Source organism: Medicago truncatula, chromosome 1 (assembly GCF_003473485.1).
Source record: "Medicago truncatula cultivar Jemalong A17 chromosome 1, MtrunA17r5.0-ANR, whole genome shotgun sequence".
In the NCBI taxonomy this organism is placed as follows: Eukaryota; Viridiplantae; Streptophyta; class Magnoliopsida; order Fabales; family Fabaceae; genus Medicago; species Medicago truncatula.
The window spans coordinates 2,439,196-2,457,744 of NC_053042.1; the positions used below are offsets into that span (position 1 = coordinate 2,439,196).

General features: G+C 36.8%; 1 protein-coding gene across 2 annotated transcripts; it reads right to left on the reverse strand.

Annotated features, from left to right (window-relative positions):
* Positions 1 to 3,370: 3,370 nt before the first annotated feature.
* LOC11424502 (uncharacterized) lies at positions 3,371 to 5,930 on the reverse strand. 2 transcript variants are annotated; one of them, XM_024773958.2, is made up of 5 exons: positions 5,745 to 5,930; positions 4,368 to 5,228; positions 4,194 to 4,253; positions 3,901 to 4,051; positions 3,371 to 3,793 (listed from the first exon to the last, which is right to left on the reverse strand). In XM_024773958.2, the coding sequence occupies exons 2-5, from the start codon at positions 4,419 to 4,421 to the stop codon at positions 3,732 to 3,734; spliced, it is 327 nt and encodes a 108-aa protein (XP_024629726.1). In that variant the 5' UTR covers positions 4,422 to 5,228; positions 5,745 to 5,930; the 3' UTR covers positions 3,371 to 3,731. The 2 variants fall into 2 exon arrangements, with proteins under 2 accessions (XP_024629726.1, XP_039687999.1); XM_039832065.1 differs by having other exon boundaries at positions 4,368 to 5,930.
* Between the last annotated feature and the right edge of the window lie 12,619 nt (positions 5,931 to 18,549).

Sequence of the window (18,549 nt, forward strand, 5' to 3'; positions counted from 1 at the left end):
GATATGCGAGGGGTTTAACCCCTGGCAAACGTCCAAATTATTTTTAAAAAAAAATGTTTATTTATAAAAACAAATTTTTTACTAATTAATTAAAAAATCGTTTTTTTAAAGTTGTTTTTGAAATACAAATAAATGGTTCAAAAAATCAATTTAATTAATAAAATATATTTTTAAAAGAATTAAAAATATTTTTTAAAACACAATTAAATGCATATAAATAAAGTTTAGTCACTCAAACACTACTAAGTCTAATTAATAGGCATGAAATAGAAATTATACTTAATAACAGTTTTCCAACAATAAACCTTTTTAATACATTCCTTTTTCATATATATTATTATTTATAATCACTTTTTAAAATTGAATAAATAATAAATTTTTAAAAACATATTATGTTTAACAAATAGTTTTTTTTAAATATCAAAAAAAGAGTTGCCCTAAATTAGAAAAAAACAGATTATGTTGTAATTTATGTTTTACTACACAAATTTAAAATAGAGTCCTAAATTAGAAAAAAAATAAAAGAAACTATTTAACTAAATAAACCATATTCGATAATATATAAAAATCCACCTAATAACAATATATTTAGCAACATGCATATATTTAATTTTATCACAAAAAAAAAAACATGCATATTTCAATCACAAAAAGAAAGCAGCATGCATATATATTTCATTTTATCACAAAAAAACATGCATATATCCCATAACAACATGCATATATTGAGCATCAATTTCTGGACAATTAATATTGAAAAATTCGAATAAAATAAACCAAAATTCATGCATAATATGAAAAAACGAAAAAAAAAATCATAATTAAATTTGTTTTCTTCAGATTTTGTAAAGAAAAAAAAAACATCAATTTATTGGACAGCTAGCATATTTTAGAACATATCATCAACATGTATATTAGTTATTGTGTTATGAGGAAAAAAATCACTAACTTGTTGAAGCTTTACAATAGCAGATCTGCAATGCAATCCAAAAACAGCAAGAGTTGGAGCAATAGCTAACCAAAGGAGGCAGATAAGTAACACAGCTGCAAATAACATACAAAATAAATAACATTAATAAGTAGTAAAAATTAATATCATGATAAAACATATAATTAATGAAGTATGTTGAATGTGTTGTGTTTTATGTGAAGAAAATTTTATAAGTGTTGTGAAGTCTGTTACAGGATCGGTGCATGGATTTATATAGGGAGCAAAAAAAGCCACGGCCTATCCGAGGGAATGCCCCTCGCATGCTTGGTCAAATCCTAGCATATAGCTAGGTAACAGATAGCAGCAGAACGACAGGAAAAAAGCCAGGGATTCACGCAATAAACGAGGGGTATTGCCCCTGTCTCAACTGGACCGGACAGGCTTTTCAGAGCCTTGTCAAATCAACAGGAAACAATGCAGAGATTCATCACATTTTTTCCCATCCCAGGGGCTTTCCCTGGCATATTCCCTCGGTTTTTGCCTGACAGCCACCTACTTTAGTCACTTCAAGCCTCCATGTAGCAGATTCTTGAATTTCAATTTCCCACCTTGCAATAAGTGAGGGGTTTTGTGAGGGCAAACCCTTGTATCATATGCCAGGTGTTGTCCTTGGCATTTTCCCTGGCAAATTTGCCAGGGGTACCAAACCCTTGTCAAAATCCCTGGCAAAATGTCATATTTCTTGTAGTGATGCAATTATCATAGAAATCTAGTTTGTTCAATTTTTCATTCCCTAGCAAACCTTGTTAGCTAGATCAACCAAACCCCTATCACTGACATGACCTAACCTCAAATGCCACAGTTTAGTTATGTCCAAAGTGTCTACACTAGCAACCGATGCATGAGCTATTACAGTGGAACCTTCTAAAATATATAAATCATGTATTTTAGACCCTTTAGCTATAACTAATGCACCATGAGAAATTCTCATCACACCACGTTCAATTCTAGTGCAATATCCTAGACCATCAAACATGCTTATAAATATTAAATTTCTCTTAAGTTCAGGAATATACCTCACATCCTTCAAAAGGAAATCACGGTCATCAAACATTTTGAGACGGATAGTACCCATACCTTGAATTTTACAAGCCTTATTATTATCAAGGCGAACTACTCCACCTTCTTTCAGCTCTAACGTTTCAAAGTACTCATTTCTCGGACAGATGTGATAAGAGCATCCAGAGTCCAAGACCCAGCCCTTTTCAGGTTCCCAACTTGTCACAGTTAGTGCTCCAGCACTCTCATAAGCTTCCTCTTCACTTGCAATCTGAACGGATGGATTACCACTTCCATTGCCCTTTCTCTCCGGACAGTCCTTCTTGAAGTGACCTGGATTGTGACAAATAAAACATTTGTACTGTGTTTTATTACCACCACCCTTCGACCTAGACTTTGACCTGGAATTCTTGCCTTTCCCATTTCCTCTGTTTTGATTTCTCCCCCTTGAGACATTCAAGCCTTCTCCACTATCATCAACCTTCAACTCTTTGAACTTGGTTAACTCTTTGGTTTTCAAAGCTGCTTGAACTTCCTCCAAAGTGATAGTGCCATCTTTGCCATAAAGCATAGTATCCTTGAAATTCTCAAAGGACCTAGGTAAAGCACACAGTAGGTGTAAGGCTTTATCGTCGTCTTCCAGATTAACATCTATGTTCGCCAAATCATCAATAATTTTATTGAACTCTGTCAGTTGCTCCATTATAGATTTTGACTCCACCATTCGGTAAAAGTAGAGTTGTTGTTTCAGACATTGTCTATGTGCCAAAGACTTAGTCATGTATTATGAATTAAGTTTATTCCATATAGACACAACAGTAGTTTCCCTTGATACTTCTCTCAACACCTTATCCCCAAGACACAGAATGATATCACTGACCGCTTTATCATTCATCTCCGTCTTCTCATCAGGTGTCAGATGCGCAGGCATCTGTGCTTCTCCCTTCAATGCTTCAACACACTTTTGTTGAATTAGAATTGCCCTCATCTTTACCTTCCACAACCCGAAGTCGTTACTACCGGAAAACTTTTCAATATCCCACTTCGAACCCATGATACCTGGTTATTTATTTGACCTTTGCCCCACGGTGGGCGCCAATTGTTGTGAATTCGTTGTGAAAATCACACAAATAAAACTTGATGCGTAGAGCAAATTAATACCAAGTAATCAAATCAAGTGGATAACAATTAATCCAAACAAAGTAAACAACAAGAGATAAAAGGAAGAAGAAGAAGAACACAAGAATTTGTTTACCCAGTTCGGTCTAATGATGACCTAGTCTGGGGGAGAGAGAAGCTCTCTGTTCCACTATAATGATATGAGTTTCTTTACAAAGAGATATTGAGTTACAAGAATCAGTCTTCAAACCTAATTCTACCCAAGTCCCAGCCTCTTCCCGTGACCAAGAGACTCAATCCTAATAGTGCTTTGTTCAAGGTGAATCAAAACAATCTCAACCCTAGTGTTGTTGCCAAGAGAAATTCTCTATAAACCTTGTTTTCTACTCTGTTTTTTCATCTGATACAAGGCTTATATTTATAGTGGAAAGTATCCCTTAAAATATGGAACAAATCTTCACTGAAAAATACGTTTCAAAAATATCCATTAGTGTATCATTGTGCCACGTTACAATTCAATCGTGGCACGATTTTTTCAGTGACGATCATAGAATCTTGCTTCAACAATCGTGGCGAAAAGCTTCTCCATCGTGGCACGATTCTCCAGATTTCTGATTTTAAGTTAACTCTCACAAGCACCATGCTTGGCATGAGAAAAACAACCCATACAATCATCTTTATTTTCTGGGTAATTGACACGGATGAAAAAAAATTGTGTAAACAAACGGTGCTAAGTAAACATTGAAATAAATAAACAGCTAAGCAGACACATTATAACCTTAGAGTACTACCTCCAAAAACGGTACTAACCACAGCCTCAACATCATAAGTTGTTACTAGACTGAGATAAGATAAACCACAATTCAATGAAATTCGTGACAGTTGCAGTACTAACGAATGGTAACTGGGAACGTCGTAGATATTGATACCTGAAAGAAGAGCCTGAACAGTGCATGGCAACATATTAAATCATATTACGGACTACGGTAGATAAAACAGCGAGTAATGAACTTACTGAAGTGAATAGGAAAGAAATAAAATTCAAGAATAATTATAAAATTTTAATGTAGTGAAGAGCAACTACCAAGCATTGCAGGACATATAGATCAAGAACAGCTCGGAGTTTCTCTCTTGCAACATTATCCTGTCGTATAAGTGAAAAAATGTCAGCAAAAAAGTTGAAAATCAATCAATAATTTATGTTCTCATAAAAAAGAAAAGGATGAAATGTTTTAAAATAGGAAGACCACCAACTTACTGCAAACTTCATATATAGAATTTGAAATCTCAACAGTTCTGTCAAAGACATCATCAATTGCTTTATCTGTCTCCAAATGTACAACCTTCAATGAATTAAGAATCGAAGGAACAACTGCTCTTACTTGCTCAAACTGACGCATCTGGGTAGAGATAAGGACTGAAAATGAAAAAATAGGTATGTATGAAAACATCCAAGGAATGTGGCGTCAACTCATTGAAAGTGCAAGACAAAACTTCTCAGCCCAAAACTAGCATTTTGGTTTTGTATTTCATCAACAGAGATGCCTTCAACTTGAACCTGATAGCTCAAGTGGATAGACAAATTCTCCATTCGTGACGAGCCCACTAAAATAATATCTGGTGTTTAATCGACAGCTAACGAGACTATTAATGATTTGATATCCAAAAGGGGTTTTCTTTATACAATGATGAGTTTCAAATGCTAAAAGAAAAAAGAAAAAGAACACCATCCTTCAAAGCCCTACATTAGCAAGGAAATGACAATATGATTGCTGACATACCTCTTTATTGAACCAAGATTAAAGTAATACATCATATCCAGTATTAAAAAAGGATAATGTTTCATGTACACACTTTTTTCCATACACACATTGTACCATTCCATGTGAGAGTGTGCGAGAGACAATACATGTGAGTTTTTTTTTGTGTGGGGGGACCACAAGAACACTTTTCAAAATTGTGTGTGGGTGTACAAGTGGTACATGCCATCTAAGATGGTCTATGTATCACTACTCTTAAAAAAAATTCACTGCAAAATTACCCTTTGAGAGCCCTGATAAAGGAGGGATAATGTAAGCGGCAGCGCTGGTCGCCTTAAGTTACTTGCATGGCCTAATGTCTGCTTCAGTTAAATTCACAGAAACATAGGATGAAGACATTAGCCAAAAATAATTAAAAATTAAATGACGCTGGCACTGTGATATGATTGCAAGAGAATCTGTACTTATTTTTAATATATGCAATGGATAGAGAGTAAACATTTCACTCAACCTACATACTTCAACTCTACCTATGCAGTATTCAAACATATATTTGAAGATATAAACAACAAGCAGCATCTAGTTAAATCAGTAAATGTTCACTTTGTACTTCAAAGATAAATGTGCCATCTTGGTAAGTCTTCCATTTAGAAATACATCAAATTAGCCCCTCATTAATGCCTCATGCCATCAAATTAGTTGTTACAGTGACATCAAATCGGGTCCCTAAATGGATGAAACTGATGGGATTTAACTATCCGTGAAGGACAAGGACCAATTTGATATATTTGATTAATGGAAGACTAATGTGATTTTGCGTATATCTTTTAAGCACTGAAGTATAAATTTAATCATAAACAAGGACAGAGACTCACATAACAGAGAATAAAAAGCATGAGCTTTGGACCACATTTCGCTATAAACTGATCAATGATGCTAATTGCCATGTCCAAAGAAGAACTTGAAATGACAGCAAACTTTGTGGCTCAGGGACAAAAGGAAAGGTAGAGAAAATAGAGAAACTCTCTAATATTCTCAAAGAAAATATTATATTATTTGAATGTTTCTATGCTTGATGATGCCAAAACACTAAGTGGTGAACCTTATTTATACTACTCTAGGAAGACTCTCCATTACAAACTAGAAATATCTAGAAACAAAGAAAAGTCTAGAGATATGGATACTCTAGTACATAAGCCTAGAAGGATCTAGAAAAGTTAAGACTTCCCTAGTGCTTATTTAGTAGTATCTAGTAGCTTCCTTATTATTCCCTAGTATTCTAGAGACTTCTATATTATTCTTTAGTCTTCTAGAGATTTCCACATTATTCTCTAGTATCCTAGAGTCTTCTATTTTATTCTTCATCATTCTCCCCGGGTTGGAGAAGACTCGTCCTCGAGTCGAAAGTCTTCTTCATCGCCAAAGTATGGTGAAAGATCAGCAACATTGAAGGTAGCAGAGACTCCATAGTCACCTGGTAGCTCTATTTGTAGGCATTATCATTGATTTTCTGCGTAACTCTAAAAGGACCATCAGCTCTTGGAGATAACTTGGCATTTGCTTTGTCAGGAAATCGTTCCTTACGCAAGTGGATACAAACTAAGTCTCCTTCATTAAATGTGTGCAACTTGCGATGCTTGTCTCGCTGAGTCTTATACCTTGAATTCTGTTTTTCAATTCTTCCACGAACTTGTTCATGCATCTTCTTGATTTCATTGGCCCTTTGTTCCGCGTCTGTACTGTACTGCTGAGTGCTAGGTGATGGAGTTAAATCCAATGGGCTAAGAGGACGCAAGCCATAAACCACCTCAAATGGACACTTCCCGGTAGCTTGATTGGTGGAGTTATTATAGGCAAACTCAATCTGTGTGATGACAGTCAGTCATTCGCTATTTTTAGAGTCTTTTTATAATATTTTTGAGTTCACAAGCAAGATTAAGCAGCAAGAAAAGCAAGATAAAACTGAAGAAGCTGAAAAAAGGCATCGTGTCACAATTTCTGAAAAACGTGACATGATTTGGAGCTTTCAAGAAATATGCATTCGACATTGGTGAAAACGTGTTACGATGGCAAAAACGTGACACGATTATGGAAACCCTAATTTCGGTTGTTTGTTACACAAGGCAGAAAACGTGTCACGATTTACTTAAATCGTGCCACGATTTTAGGAGCAGTTCTTGCCTATTTAAGATAAAGACTATTCTGAAAACAAGGGTTACAATTTGGAGAGAGCAAAATGCGATTTTAACACTACAAAACGGCTAGAAGGGCGATTTCTTCAACCTTTTACCAGTTCATGTATGTATTGATTCCTCTAATGATTATGTTATTTGTAAACACCATTATGAGTAGCTAAATCCATTAGAGGTTAGGTCTGAGATGATTCTTTGTAACCCTAATTGACTCATGTTGTTGTGAAACTCAATTTATTGTGAATGACAATCTAGTTTTTATTCAATTCAATTGTTCTTAATGATTTTCATATCCTGATCAAATATAAACATGATTTAGTGAGAACGAATGACTACTGACCATAACGTTCGACTTAGACCTAATTGAATTGTTCTAATAAACATGGTTAGTCTAGGAATGGATAATCCTTTATTAGTGATATTAGGTTAACGTGCTTAAACCTTCGACAGATATTAGACCACCTAAGGAATTAAGGGATGTAACCCTAGGAGAGGGTCCTAACTCAATTGATTGATTAGGACTATTTTGTTAACTATCGTAGAACTAGGGAATCATTCACAAGAATAGGTGCAGTATACCAATTAGGAAAACATAGATGATTCGAAAGACCTGATCTCATCTCTCTTCATATTTTCTAACCAAATCTATATTTTCTAACTGAATCTTTATTTTATGTTATTTAATTTTATGCAATCAAATCAAATCTAAACAAAATAATTTATACATCCTAAATATTTACTTTATTGCTAAATTGAGATTAACACAGTCCTCGTGGATACGAACTTATTTTATTACTTCGATACATTTTTAGTACACTTGCTAAAAATTCTATCACTGTGCAAGGATAAGATCCCATTACCTCAAATTCTTTCCCAAAAAACTTCTAAGTAAGTTCCCTAGAAGTCTATTAATTGCTTATGTTTTCCCATTTGTCTGAGGGTGACTAGCACTGCTAAATTGGAGTTTAGTACCCATCTTCTTCCACAATGTTCTCCAAAAGTGGCTTATGAATTTAACATCTCGATCGGAAGTGATGGTTTTTGGGCTGCCATGAAGACGAACAATTTCCTTGAAGTACAAGTCTGCAGCTTGGACAACGTCATTAGTCTTCTGACATGGTATGAAATGAGCCATTTTAGAAAACCTGTCGACGACTACCATTATGGAATCCTTTTGTCGCTGAGTTCGAGGTAGTCTAAGGACAAAATCCATACTAACATCTTGCCAAGGTGCCTTAAGGACTGGAAGTGGCGTATATAACCCTGTGTTCTGACTTTTGGATTTAGCCATGTGACAAATTTTGCACCTATGGATGTGTCTATTGACATCTCTTTCCAACTTAGGCCAATATAAATTATCCTTGACTAAGGCTACTGTTTTATCTCGCCCAAAATGTCTTGCTAGTCCTCCATTGTGAGTCTCCCAAATAATTGCTTCTCTTAGAGAGCATTGTGGAATCCATATACTTTTTCCTTTGAACAAGAATCCGTCATGTTTGTAATAACCTTGTGTTGACTGCGGATTAATAGAACTCCAAACTTTACCAAAGTCAGGATCATCTGGATACAAATCCTTGATAATCTTAAATCCGATAACTTTCGTTTGAAGAGTAGCAAGTAGACTATGACGTCGGCTGAGGGCATCTGCTACAACATTCTGGACTCCTGCCTTGTGCTTGAGTAGAAAAGGATAAGATTGCAGAAACTCACTCCAAGCAGCTTGTCTGCGACTGATCTTTTGTTGAGAGTTCAAGTGCTTGAGGGCTTCATGATCAGAGTAAAGAACAAACTCCTTATTCAACAAGTAGTGGCTCCAATGCTGAAGAGCACGAACAACTGCATAAAACTGCTTGTCATATGTAGAGTACCTGAGCTTCCCATTGTTGAGTTTCTCACTGAAAAAGGCTATATGATGTCCCTTGTGGCTCAGAACAGCTCCAATTTCAGTGTTCGGATCATCGCAACTAACTTCGAATACTTGGTCAAAGTTAGGAAGGGCTAGCACGGGTGCCTCAGTCAAACGCTTCTTAAGTTCCTTAAAGCTCTTATCAGCTTCTTCAGACCACCTAAATTTATCTCCTTTGATGCATTCTGTAAGTGGGGTGGAAACTGAGATAAAGTTTTTAATGAACCTTTTGTAGAAAGAAGCTAAGCCGTGAAAACTCCTTATGTCATGGACAGACTTTGGAGTTGGCCAGCTGTTGATAGCTTCAATCTTGCTTGGGTCAACTTTTATTCCTCTAGCAGTGATGATGTAACCAAGAAAATTTACTTCATTGGTCAAGAATGAGCATTTCTTGAGGTTGGCATAAAGTTTTTGCTCACAAAGAGTTTGGAGCACTTGTCGAATATGCCATAAATGTTCTTCTTTGCTTTTGCTATAGATCAAAATATCATCGAAGTACACAACAACAAATTTACTAATAAAGGGCTGAAGTACCTAATTCATTAGTCGCATAAATGTACTCGGAGCATTTGATAACCCAAAAGGAAAACTGTCCACTTAGAAAGGTTGTCTCTTGTCTTGAAAGCAGTCTTCCATTCATCTCCTGGACGAATTCTGATTTGATGGTAACCGCTTCGGAGATCAACCTTAGAGAAGATATTGGCACCATGTAATTGATCCAACATATCATCGAGTCTGGGGATTGGAAATCGATACTTAATGGTGATCTTGTTGACAGCTCTACTGTCCATGCACATTCTCCAACTACCATCCTTCTGTCCATGCACATTCTCCAACTACCATCCTTCTTCGGTACTAGAAGTGCAGGCACAACACAAGGACTAACACTTTCCCGAATCAACCCTTTCTTGAGCAACTCTTCAACTTGGCGTTGGACTTCGACATGCTTTGTTGGACTCGTCCTGTAAGCCGATCTGTTAGGAATGGAAACTCCAGGGATGAAGTCAATTGCATGTTGTATGTCTCACATCGGAGGAAGTCCTAATGGAATTTATGATGGTACAACATCTGAGAATTCAACGAGTAGATGCTCATCCTCCTTTGGAATGGTGCATTCTTCATTGGACTCGACCACTAGGACAAAGCTCATGTCTTGGATATCCTTTGTTGTCACCTTGAATGGTTCTTTTGAGACTAGAGATATTATTGGCTTGGAATCCTTTTTGCCTTCATCAAATGCTTGGGTGGTAGGGGCACCAACTTAATCTTAGCACCATCTTTCACAAAGGTGTAAGTGTTTGCATGACCGTCGTATATGGCATGACGATCATATTCCCAAGGTCTCTCAAGAAGCAGGTGACAAGCATCCATGGGGATGACATCACACCATACATTGTCTTTGTACTTTTGCCGAATGGAAAACGATACAAGGCAGCGCATAGAGACTCTAACCTCGTTACCTTTATTGAGCTATTGCAACTTGTATGGATGTGGGTGCTCCTTCGGCAACTTCAATTTTTACACCATATAGTTGGATACAACATTCTCATAGCTTCCACTATCAATGATGACATCACAAACTTTGCCTTGCGAGGTGCAGCGAGTGTGGAAGATATTGTGTCTTAGCCATGGTTCTTCTTTGACTATTGTGGTGTGTAAGCTTCTTCTAACTACTAGTGATTCACTGCAATCAGCAAGAACAGACTCTTCGTCATATATTGGCTCGCCCATCTCTTCTTGTTCTAGTGCTTCATGAATATCTTCTTCTTCAGAAGCTTCATGTATCTCCCCTTTGATGATGGTGATGGTTTTGCGATTTGGACAATCAAAATCAATATGTCAAATCCCTTGACATTTAAAGCATTTAGGTGTCTTAGAAATGTTCTCTTTGGTGGTCTTTTGTGGCGGTTTGCTTGAGGAGCTAGGTTCTTGGGTTGGTGGTTTGTTGCGATGGGAATAATTTATGGTAGAGGAAAAAGGTTGGTATGATGATTTTTTAGGTAGTTGTTTCTTAACCCGGATGGCTAGACGAATAACCTCATCCAAGCTCCAATATCATTGAAGTTGGACTGGGTGTGCAATGTCAGTGTTTAGCCCCCCTAGGTATCGAGCAATCGTTTGCTCTTCCTTTTCTTGGATATCACATTTCATCATCAACTTCTCAAATTCTCTAGTATATTTTTCTACGGACAAAGATTTTTTACGAAGATTTTGTAATTGAATAAAATTGTCCTGATAATAATGAGGAGGTAAAAACTTACGGGTTAGTTCTCGACGCATCTTCTCCCATGTCTTGATCTTGCTTTTCCCTTCATGCTCTCGTCTCCTTTTAACATTTTCCCACCAAATTGAAGCCTGTTTCTTCAGCTTGACAACAACGATCTTTACCTTTTGCTCCTCTGGAATCTCCTTGTACTCAAATACACGTTCAACAGTTTGTAGCCAATCCACAAATTCATCAGATTCTAGCTTCCCTTCAAAATATGGAATGTCTACTTTGATATCATTCATCGGAGTTTTACGTCGGTGTGAGCGACTGCTTCTAAAAGATGAAGAGTCACTGCTGGAGCCATCATCATCAACTCTTCTTCATTGTGCTTCCAATATGGCTTGTTGGGCATTGACAGTCTCTTGTAGTTCCTGAATTTATCGCCTCATTTCTTCCATCTCCATCTCTTGCAAACCTCTTGCATTCTGTTTTCGAGGTGGCATTTTGACGATATTAGTTCAACAAACTATTTGGTGATGATTGTGGTGGTGGGTGGTGGTTTTGTTGGTGGTGAAGATTTTGATGGTGAGTGGTGATTTTGTTGGTGGTGAAGACTTGTTAACCAAGGGTTTTCTTCACTTCCCAAACAAAATGGCGGTGTTAGTTTTGCGAACAAAATGGCCGCAAAGTGAAGTTTTACAAAGGCAACTCCTTGCTCACTTGAAAACTCACTTTACGTTGATTTTTTCGCACGAACTCAACTCCGAGGTATCATAACTAGGCTCTGATGCCAAATCTGGCTCAGGGACAAAAGGAAAGGTAGAGAAAATAGAGAAACTCTATAATATTCTCAAAGAAAATATTATATTATTTGAATGTTTCTATGCTTGATGATGCCAAAACACTAGGTGGTGAGCCTTATTTATACTACTCTAGGAAGGCTCTCCATTACAAATTAGCAATATCTAGAAACAAAGTTGTTGGAAATAGTTTATTTTAATTATTATTAGTGATTATTTGTATTGGGCCCATTTGTTTATTAGTCTTGCCCATCAAGTTACATTAGCCTATATAAACACATTAGTGGTTGTAAATTATTTAGAACTTTAAAATACATTCAGTTTTCACATGGTACCAAGAGCTCTCGTTCTTGAGGGTTTCGCTTCCGCATGAAAACCCTAGCCGCCTTAATTGCGGTCTAAAACCCTAGCCACCTTAATTGTGGCCTTTTTACTGCCTTAATTGCAGAATTTTCCCTTCACTGTGTCTCAATTCACACCCAGCCGTAAACACTCAATCTGTCACTATTCACGCAACCACATGGCAACGTGGTTGAAACAACACCGCCACCACCATCCTAATCGCCGGTCCAAAACCAGCCAAAACCCAAATTTTCGCCGCCATCTGACGTCTCACGCGCCACCACACTCCGGTCAATCTTTTCGCACGTGAACACCACGCGCCACCCTACAGTTCGCCATTTTCTGCCGTTTTTTGGCAGGTTGTAAATCAGAACATCCTCTTTCCGTTTTTGGTTTCCTTCTCATTTGTCTGAATTATCCGTCATCAATGGCCGGCTCGGATGAAGAGGTGGTGATCAATAACAAAACTGAAACAACAGATTCCAAATCTCAAGAATTACCAACCATACCCTCATCTTACAGATTACATGAGAAGAATTATTTGAAGTGGTCTCAACTTATGAAAACCACTTTAAAAGGTAAAGGAAAGGCAGGACATTTAACTGATGATCCTCCTGATGAGAAAAGTCCTACGTTCAAGAAGTGGGATGAGGAAGACTCATCCATCATGTCTTGGTTATGGAGTTCAATGACTGGAGAAATTAGTGACAATTTCATGTTTCTCGGTACTACAAAGAACATTTGGAAATCATTAGAAGAGTCTTATTCTAAAGCCAAAGATGCTGCCCAAATATATGATGTGAAGGTGAAAACAATGGGTGCTAAATAGGGAAACAAAAATGTTACGCAGTATGCAAATCACCTCAAAACCTTATGGATGGAGCTGGATCAGTACAGAGTTATAAAAGCCAAGTGTTCAGAAGATACATCAACACTCAAGGAGTATATTGAGCAGGATAGAGTCTATGACTTTCTGGTGGGACTCAACCCTGAATATGACCAAGTTAGAGTGCAAATTCTTGGTCAAAAGACGGTACCTAGCATTAATGAGGCAGTGGCTACAGTGAGGAGTGAAGAAAGTATAAGGGGGCTAATGTTGGTAGTCCCTCCCATTGTGGAAAGCTCAGCAATGCTAGCTGAGAAGAGTTCGAGCGTGACGGCTGACCAGAAGAAAGGGGAATGAACCTATGTGGAGAAGAAAGGTGAAGAATTGTTTTGTACTTTTTGCAAGAAATATCGCCACACTCGTGAAAAATGTTGGAGATTGAATGAAAAGCCACCTGGTAGAGAGTGGGGAAACGGAAAGCCACCTGGTAAAGAATGGGATAAAAAGGGAGACTTACCTAAGAAGGGAGGACAAGCACACATGGCTGCAGGCGCTAATGAAGCTAGTCCAAAAAATGTCAAGCCACTCAGCCAAGATGAGATAGAACAAATGAGATCTTTCCTCAGTAGGTTGGAGAAACCAATAGGTACTAGCTCTCTGGCATATTCAGGTACATTTCCATCCCTTTTTGGTAAATTTCCATTTTCTTTTGAACTTAATGCTTCAGATACACCCTTTAAACAATACTGGATATTAGATTCTAGAGCCACTCACCACATGACACCTTTACCTACACACTTTTCTACCTATTCACCTTGTCCTAGTAACAAAAAAATATCCATAGCCAATGGAACCCTTATAACTGTAGCAGGTCAAGGGAATGTCCAACTTAATCCATTCATGACCCTAAACAATATCCTTCTTATTCCAAAATTGTCCACTAACCTGCTTAATAACTCTTGTGTTTTTCAGGACAAAGAGTCGGGGAGGACGATTGAAATTGCTAGAGAATGGAATGGTCTTTACTATTTGGATAACCAAGACTCAAGCCCAAAGTTACTTGGCAACAACTTTTTTTTTAGAATCAATAAAGACCAACAGGGAGAAGGTTCTCTTGTACCACTATCGCGTGGGTGATCCGTCGTTTAGAGTCATTAAGCAGCTATTTCCTTTATTTTTTAAAACATTAGATGTTGAGAGTTTTCAGTGTGAGCTGTGTGAACTTGCTAAACACAAGCGTGTAACTTTTTCAGTCAGTAATAAAATGAGTACTTTTCCATTTTATTTAGTTCATACAAATGTGTGGGGTCCTTCTAATGTTCCAAATATATCGGGTGCTCGTTGGTTTGTAACTTTTATTGATGATTGCACCTGGGTTACTTGGGTTTATTTTCTCCATGATTAAAAATCAGTTTGATGTGAGCATTAAACGGATTAGATCCGATAATGCCAAAGATTATTTTAATCACAGTTTAAATTCATTCTGTCAAAAAGAAGGCATAATTCATAAGTCCTCCTGTGTTAAAACACCCCAACAAAATGGGATTGCTGAGAGGAAAAATGGTCATTTGTTGGATCAAACTCGTGCTATGTTATTCCAAAATAAAATTCCCAAGAAATATTGGGGAGAGGCAGTTTTAACCGCGTCTTATCTTATAAACCGGTTACCTTCCAGTGTTCTTGACACCAAAACTCCTATGGAAGTTTTATCCTCATTCTATCCTGATTTGTCTACCTCTAATAATCTCACCCCTAGAATATTTGGGTGTACGTCGTTTGTCCATATCCATAGTGATGGTAGAGGGAAACTTGATCCTAGAGCTTTAAAATGTGTCTTTATAGGGTATTTTTCCACCCAAAAGGGTTACAAATGTTATCATCCTCCTCACAAATTCTTTGTCTCTCGAGATGTCACCTTCCATGAACAAGAAAGTTACTTTGTTCAAACTCATCTTCAGGGGTAGTATTCATGTAAGGAAGATAAGTCTCTTTTACTTCATGACCTTAATCTAGGACCAGAAGTTGAGGTTGAAACTGGAAGTGACAATGTTGAGACGGAAGTTGATTTTGAAAATCATGTTAATGTTGAAGCCGATGTAAGATATGGGAAAAATATAAGGATTTATACACGAAGAAAGACCATTCCTGAATCTACTCATATCCAAGAGTCTGATCCGACATTACATGAGGTAACTTTGCTTGACCCTTCAAATTCTTGTGACTCAATTTCTGAATTTTCTCATGCACATGAACTAGAATCTAACTCATCCACTCCCGAGGAGCCAGAATCCAGCCCAATAGAGCGTAAGAAACGAAAATTTAGAGAAGTACCACCAATAGATTCTAAAGACTTACATCTTCCAGTTGCCCTTAGAAAAGATCCTAGAACTTGTACCAATAAGCCACTTTATCCTCTATCTAATTACCTACGCTTTGAACAGTTATCAGCTACCTATAAAGCCTTCCTCACCAACCTAAACACTACCATTATACCCACCTCTTTATCTGAGGCATTGTCTGACAGGAAATGGAAACAAGCCATGAACATGGAAATGGAGGCACTTAATAAGAACAATACTTGGGAATTGGTTCCTTTACCAGATGGAAAGAAACCTGTAGGGTGCAAATGGGTATACACTGTAAAATACAAGGCTGATGGTTCTATTGAGAGATACAAGGCAAGATTGGTAGCCAAAGGATTCACTCAGACTTATGGAGTAGATTACTCAGAGACATTTGCCCCTATTGCAAAAATGAATACTGTCAGGGTGATATTATTTTTAGCAGCTAACTACAACTGGAACTTGCACCAATTTGATGTGAAAAATGCCTTCCTTCATGGAGAACTTGAAGAAGAGATCTACATGAATGTGCCCCCTGGATACGGTGAACATACTACTACCAACACCGCGTGCAAGTTGAAAAAAGCTTTATATGGGCTAAAGCAGTCACCACGTGCATGGTTTGGTAGATTCACTAAAGTTATGGTAGGTTTGGGCTTCAAAGAAAATCAAGGAGACCATACTTTATTTGTCAAACACTCCGAAACAGAGGGAGTAACAGTGTTGCTGGTATATGTGGATGACATTATAGCGACAGGTGATGATGAAGATGAGCAAAAACTGTTAGGCCAACACTTAGCCAAAGAGTTCGAGATCAAGACCTTGGGAAAATTGAAGTATTTTTTGGGAATTGAAGTGGCTCATTCTAAGAAAGGAATTTTCATATCTCAACAGAAATACATTACAGATCTTCTGTAGGAGACTGGCAAGACAGCATGCAAGCCTGCAAGTAGACCAATTAATCCAAATGTGAAGTTGGGGAATGCAGAAGAAGATGTTGCAGTTAATAAAGAAATGTATCAAAGGTTAGTTGGCAAGCTTATATACCTCTCACATACTAGACCTGATGTTGCTTTTGATGTAAGCTTAGTTAGCCAATTCATGCACCAATCAAAGGAGATTCATTTACATGCCGCACTTCGAATTGTGCAATATTTGAAAGGAACCCCAGGTAGAGGAATTTTGTTCGAAAGGAATGGAAGTGTGGGAGTTGAAGCATACACTGATGCGGACTATGCAAAGTCAATTGTGGATAGGAGATCGACTACAAGATATTGCACTTTCCTGGGTAGGAACCTTGTGACTTGGAAAAGTAAAAAACAAAGTGTGGTATCCAGATCTAGTGCTGAAGCAGAGTTCAGGGCAATGGCACAGGGGATATGTGAATTACTATGGCTTAGAAGCATCTTGAAAGACTTGAGGATAAAGATTTTGATGAACCAATGAGGCTCTATTGTGATAATAAATATGCTATTAACATAGCCCATAATCCAGTGCAGCATGACAGAACCAAACATCTTGAAGTTAACAAACACTTTATCAAAGAAAAGTTAGACAGTGGTCTAATTTGCACTCCATATGTCTCTTCCCAAGACAACCTTGCAGATCTTCTAACAAAGAGGCTGAACAACAATAACTTTGAAAAATTTGTTTCCAAGCTGGGAATGATTGATATTCATTCACCAGCTTGAGGGGGAGTGTTGGAAATAGTTTATTTTAATTATTATTAGTGATTATTTGTATTGGGCCTGTCGCGTCATTTTTTGGAGATCAAGGCTATTTGATTAGCTTTTGACTCACATATTATTTCACGACTGAACATTTAATTTTTTAAGAAAAAGGGTGAAAAAGTTCAAACTACCCCTATTTGAAAAGATTTAGGGTTCGGGGGTTAGTTACATAAAGGGAAGGTATTAGCACCCTTTATGTCCGTAGTACTCTACGGGAACCTCTTGATTTTATTTAATTAATGTGCTATAACTTGCTTATTATTTTTGAAAAGAAGGACTTAAAGTGGAAAAATAAAGACCTAATTATCTACATTTTTTATGATTTGGAAGGATATGGTCCTTTGCCTACATACCCGTAAGGGATCAAAACCTTGTAGTTCGGGGTAGAAATTGACGTTTGATTAATTTGGTGTTTTTTATTTGTTTTGAAAAAGGTTTTAAATTGAAAAGCCAAGTGGCAAATGAGAATTTGTTTGTGTTTTTTAATATTGAAAAAAAGAGACTTGAAGTAAAGTTAAATTGATTGAAGTTTGATTAAGAAAATAAAATAAAAATGCGGTCACTTGATTTTGATCAAGGTTTATTATAAAAATATTTTTGTGATTTTGATTATTTGCATGTTTTTGTTGTTTTTTGGAATATTAAATGAAAATTAAACTAACGGAGCAATAAAAATAAAAGCGCGTGGATTTTTGTAGTGACGTTGGATCACCACAAAATCCCTAATCTAATTTTTTTTTGCATTTTTTGGATATATATATATATATGGCGGTAAAGAAATAAAAGGACACACACACCCACACACTTTTCTCATTTATATTTACATTGGACCTAAATACATTCTAATTGCTGGAACTAAATAGAAATAAAATAAAATGCAAAAATGCTAAAAAGAAATGAGAAAATAAAAGAAATGGACAACCGAAGGGACAAAAATTCCGAAGGGACAGAAAAAAGAGGAAGAAGAAAAAAATAGCTCGTTAACACAAGCTAAATAGGGAGAAGAGAGAAAAGTTCTTTGACAACTCAAGAGAACTTTTGGTGTGTGAAATTGTGTGGAATGAGGGCTCTATTTATAGGTGAGGAGGTTGATGAAAAAAGGAAAATTGGTTTAATGGAAATGATGGACAATTATGGTGAATTTTGAAAAAAGAATGTTAAAGTTGACACTTGACTTGAAATTTTTTTTTAGACCTTGGACATTTTATTTTTGGACCTATTGACACTTTGTTTTTTTTGACACTAATTAATTAAAAAGAAATAAAATAAAAATAAAATAGATCTAGTACAAAATAAAAAAAAAAAATTAAACTAAATTATGTAAAGTAAAATA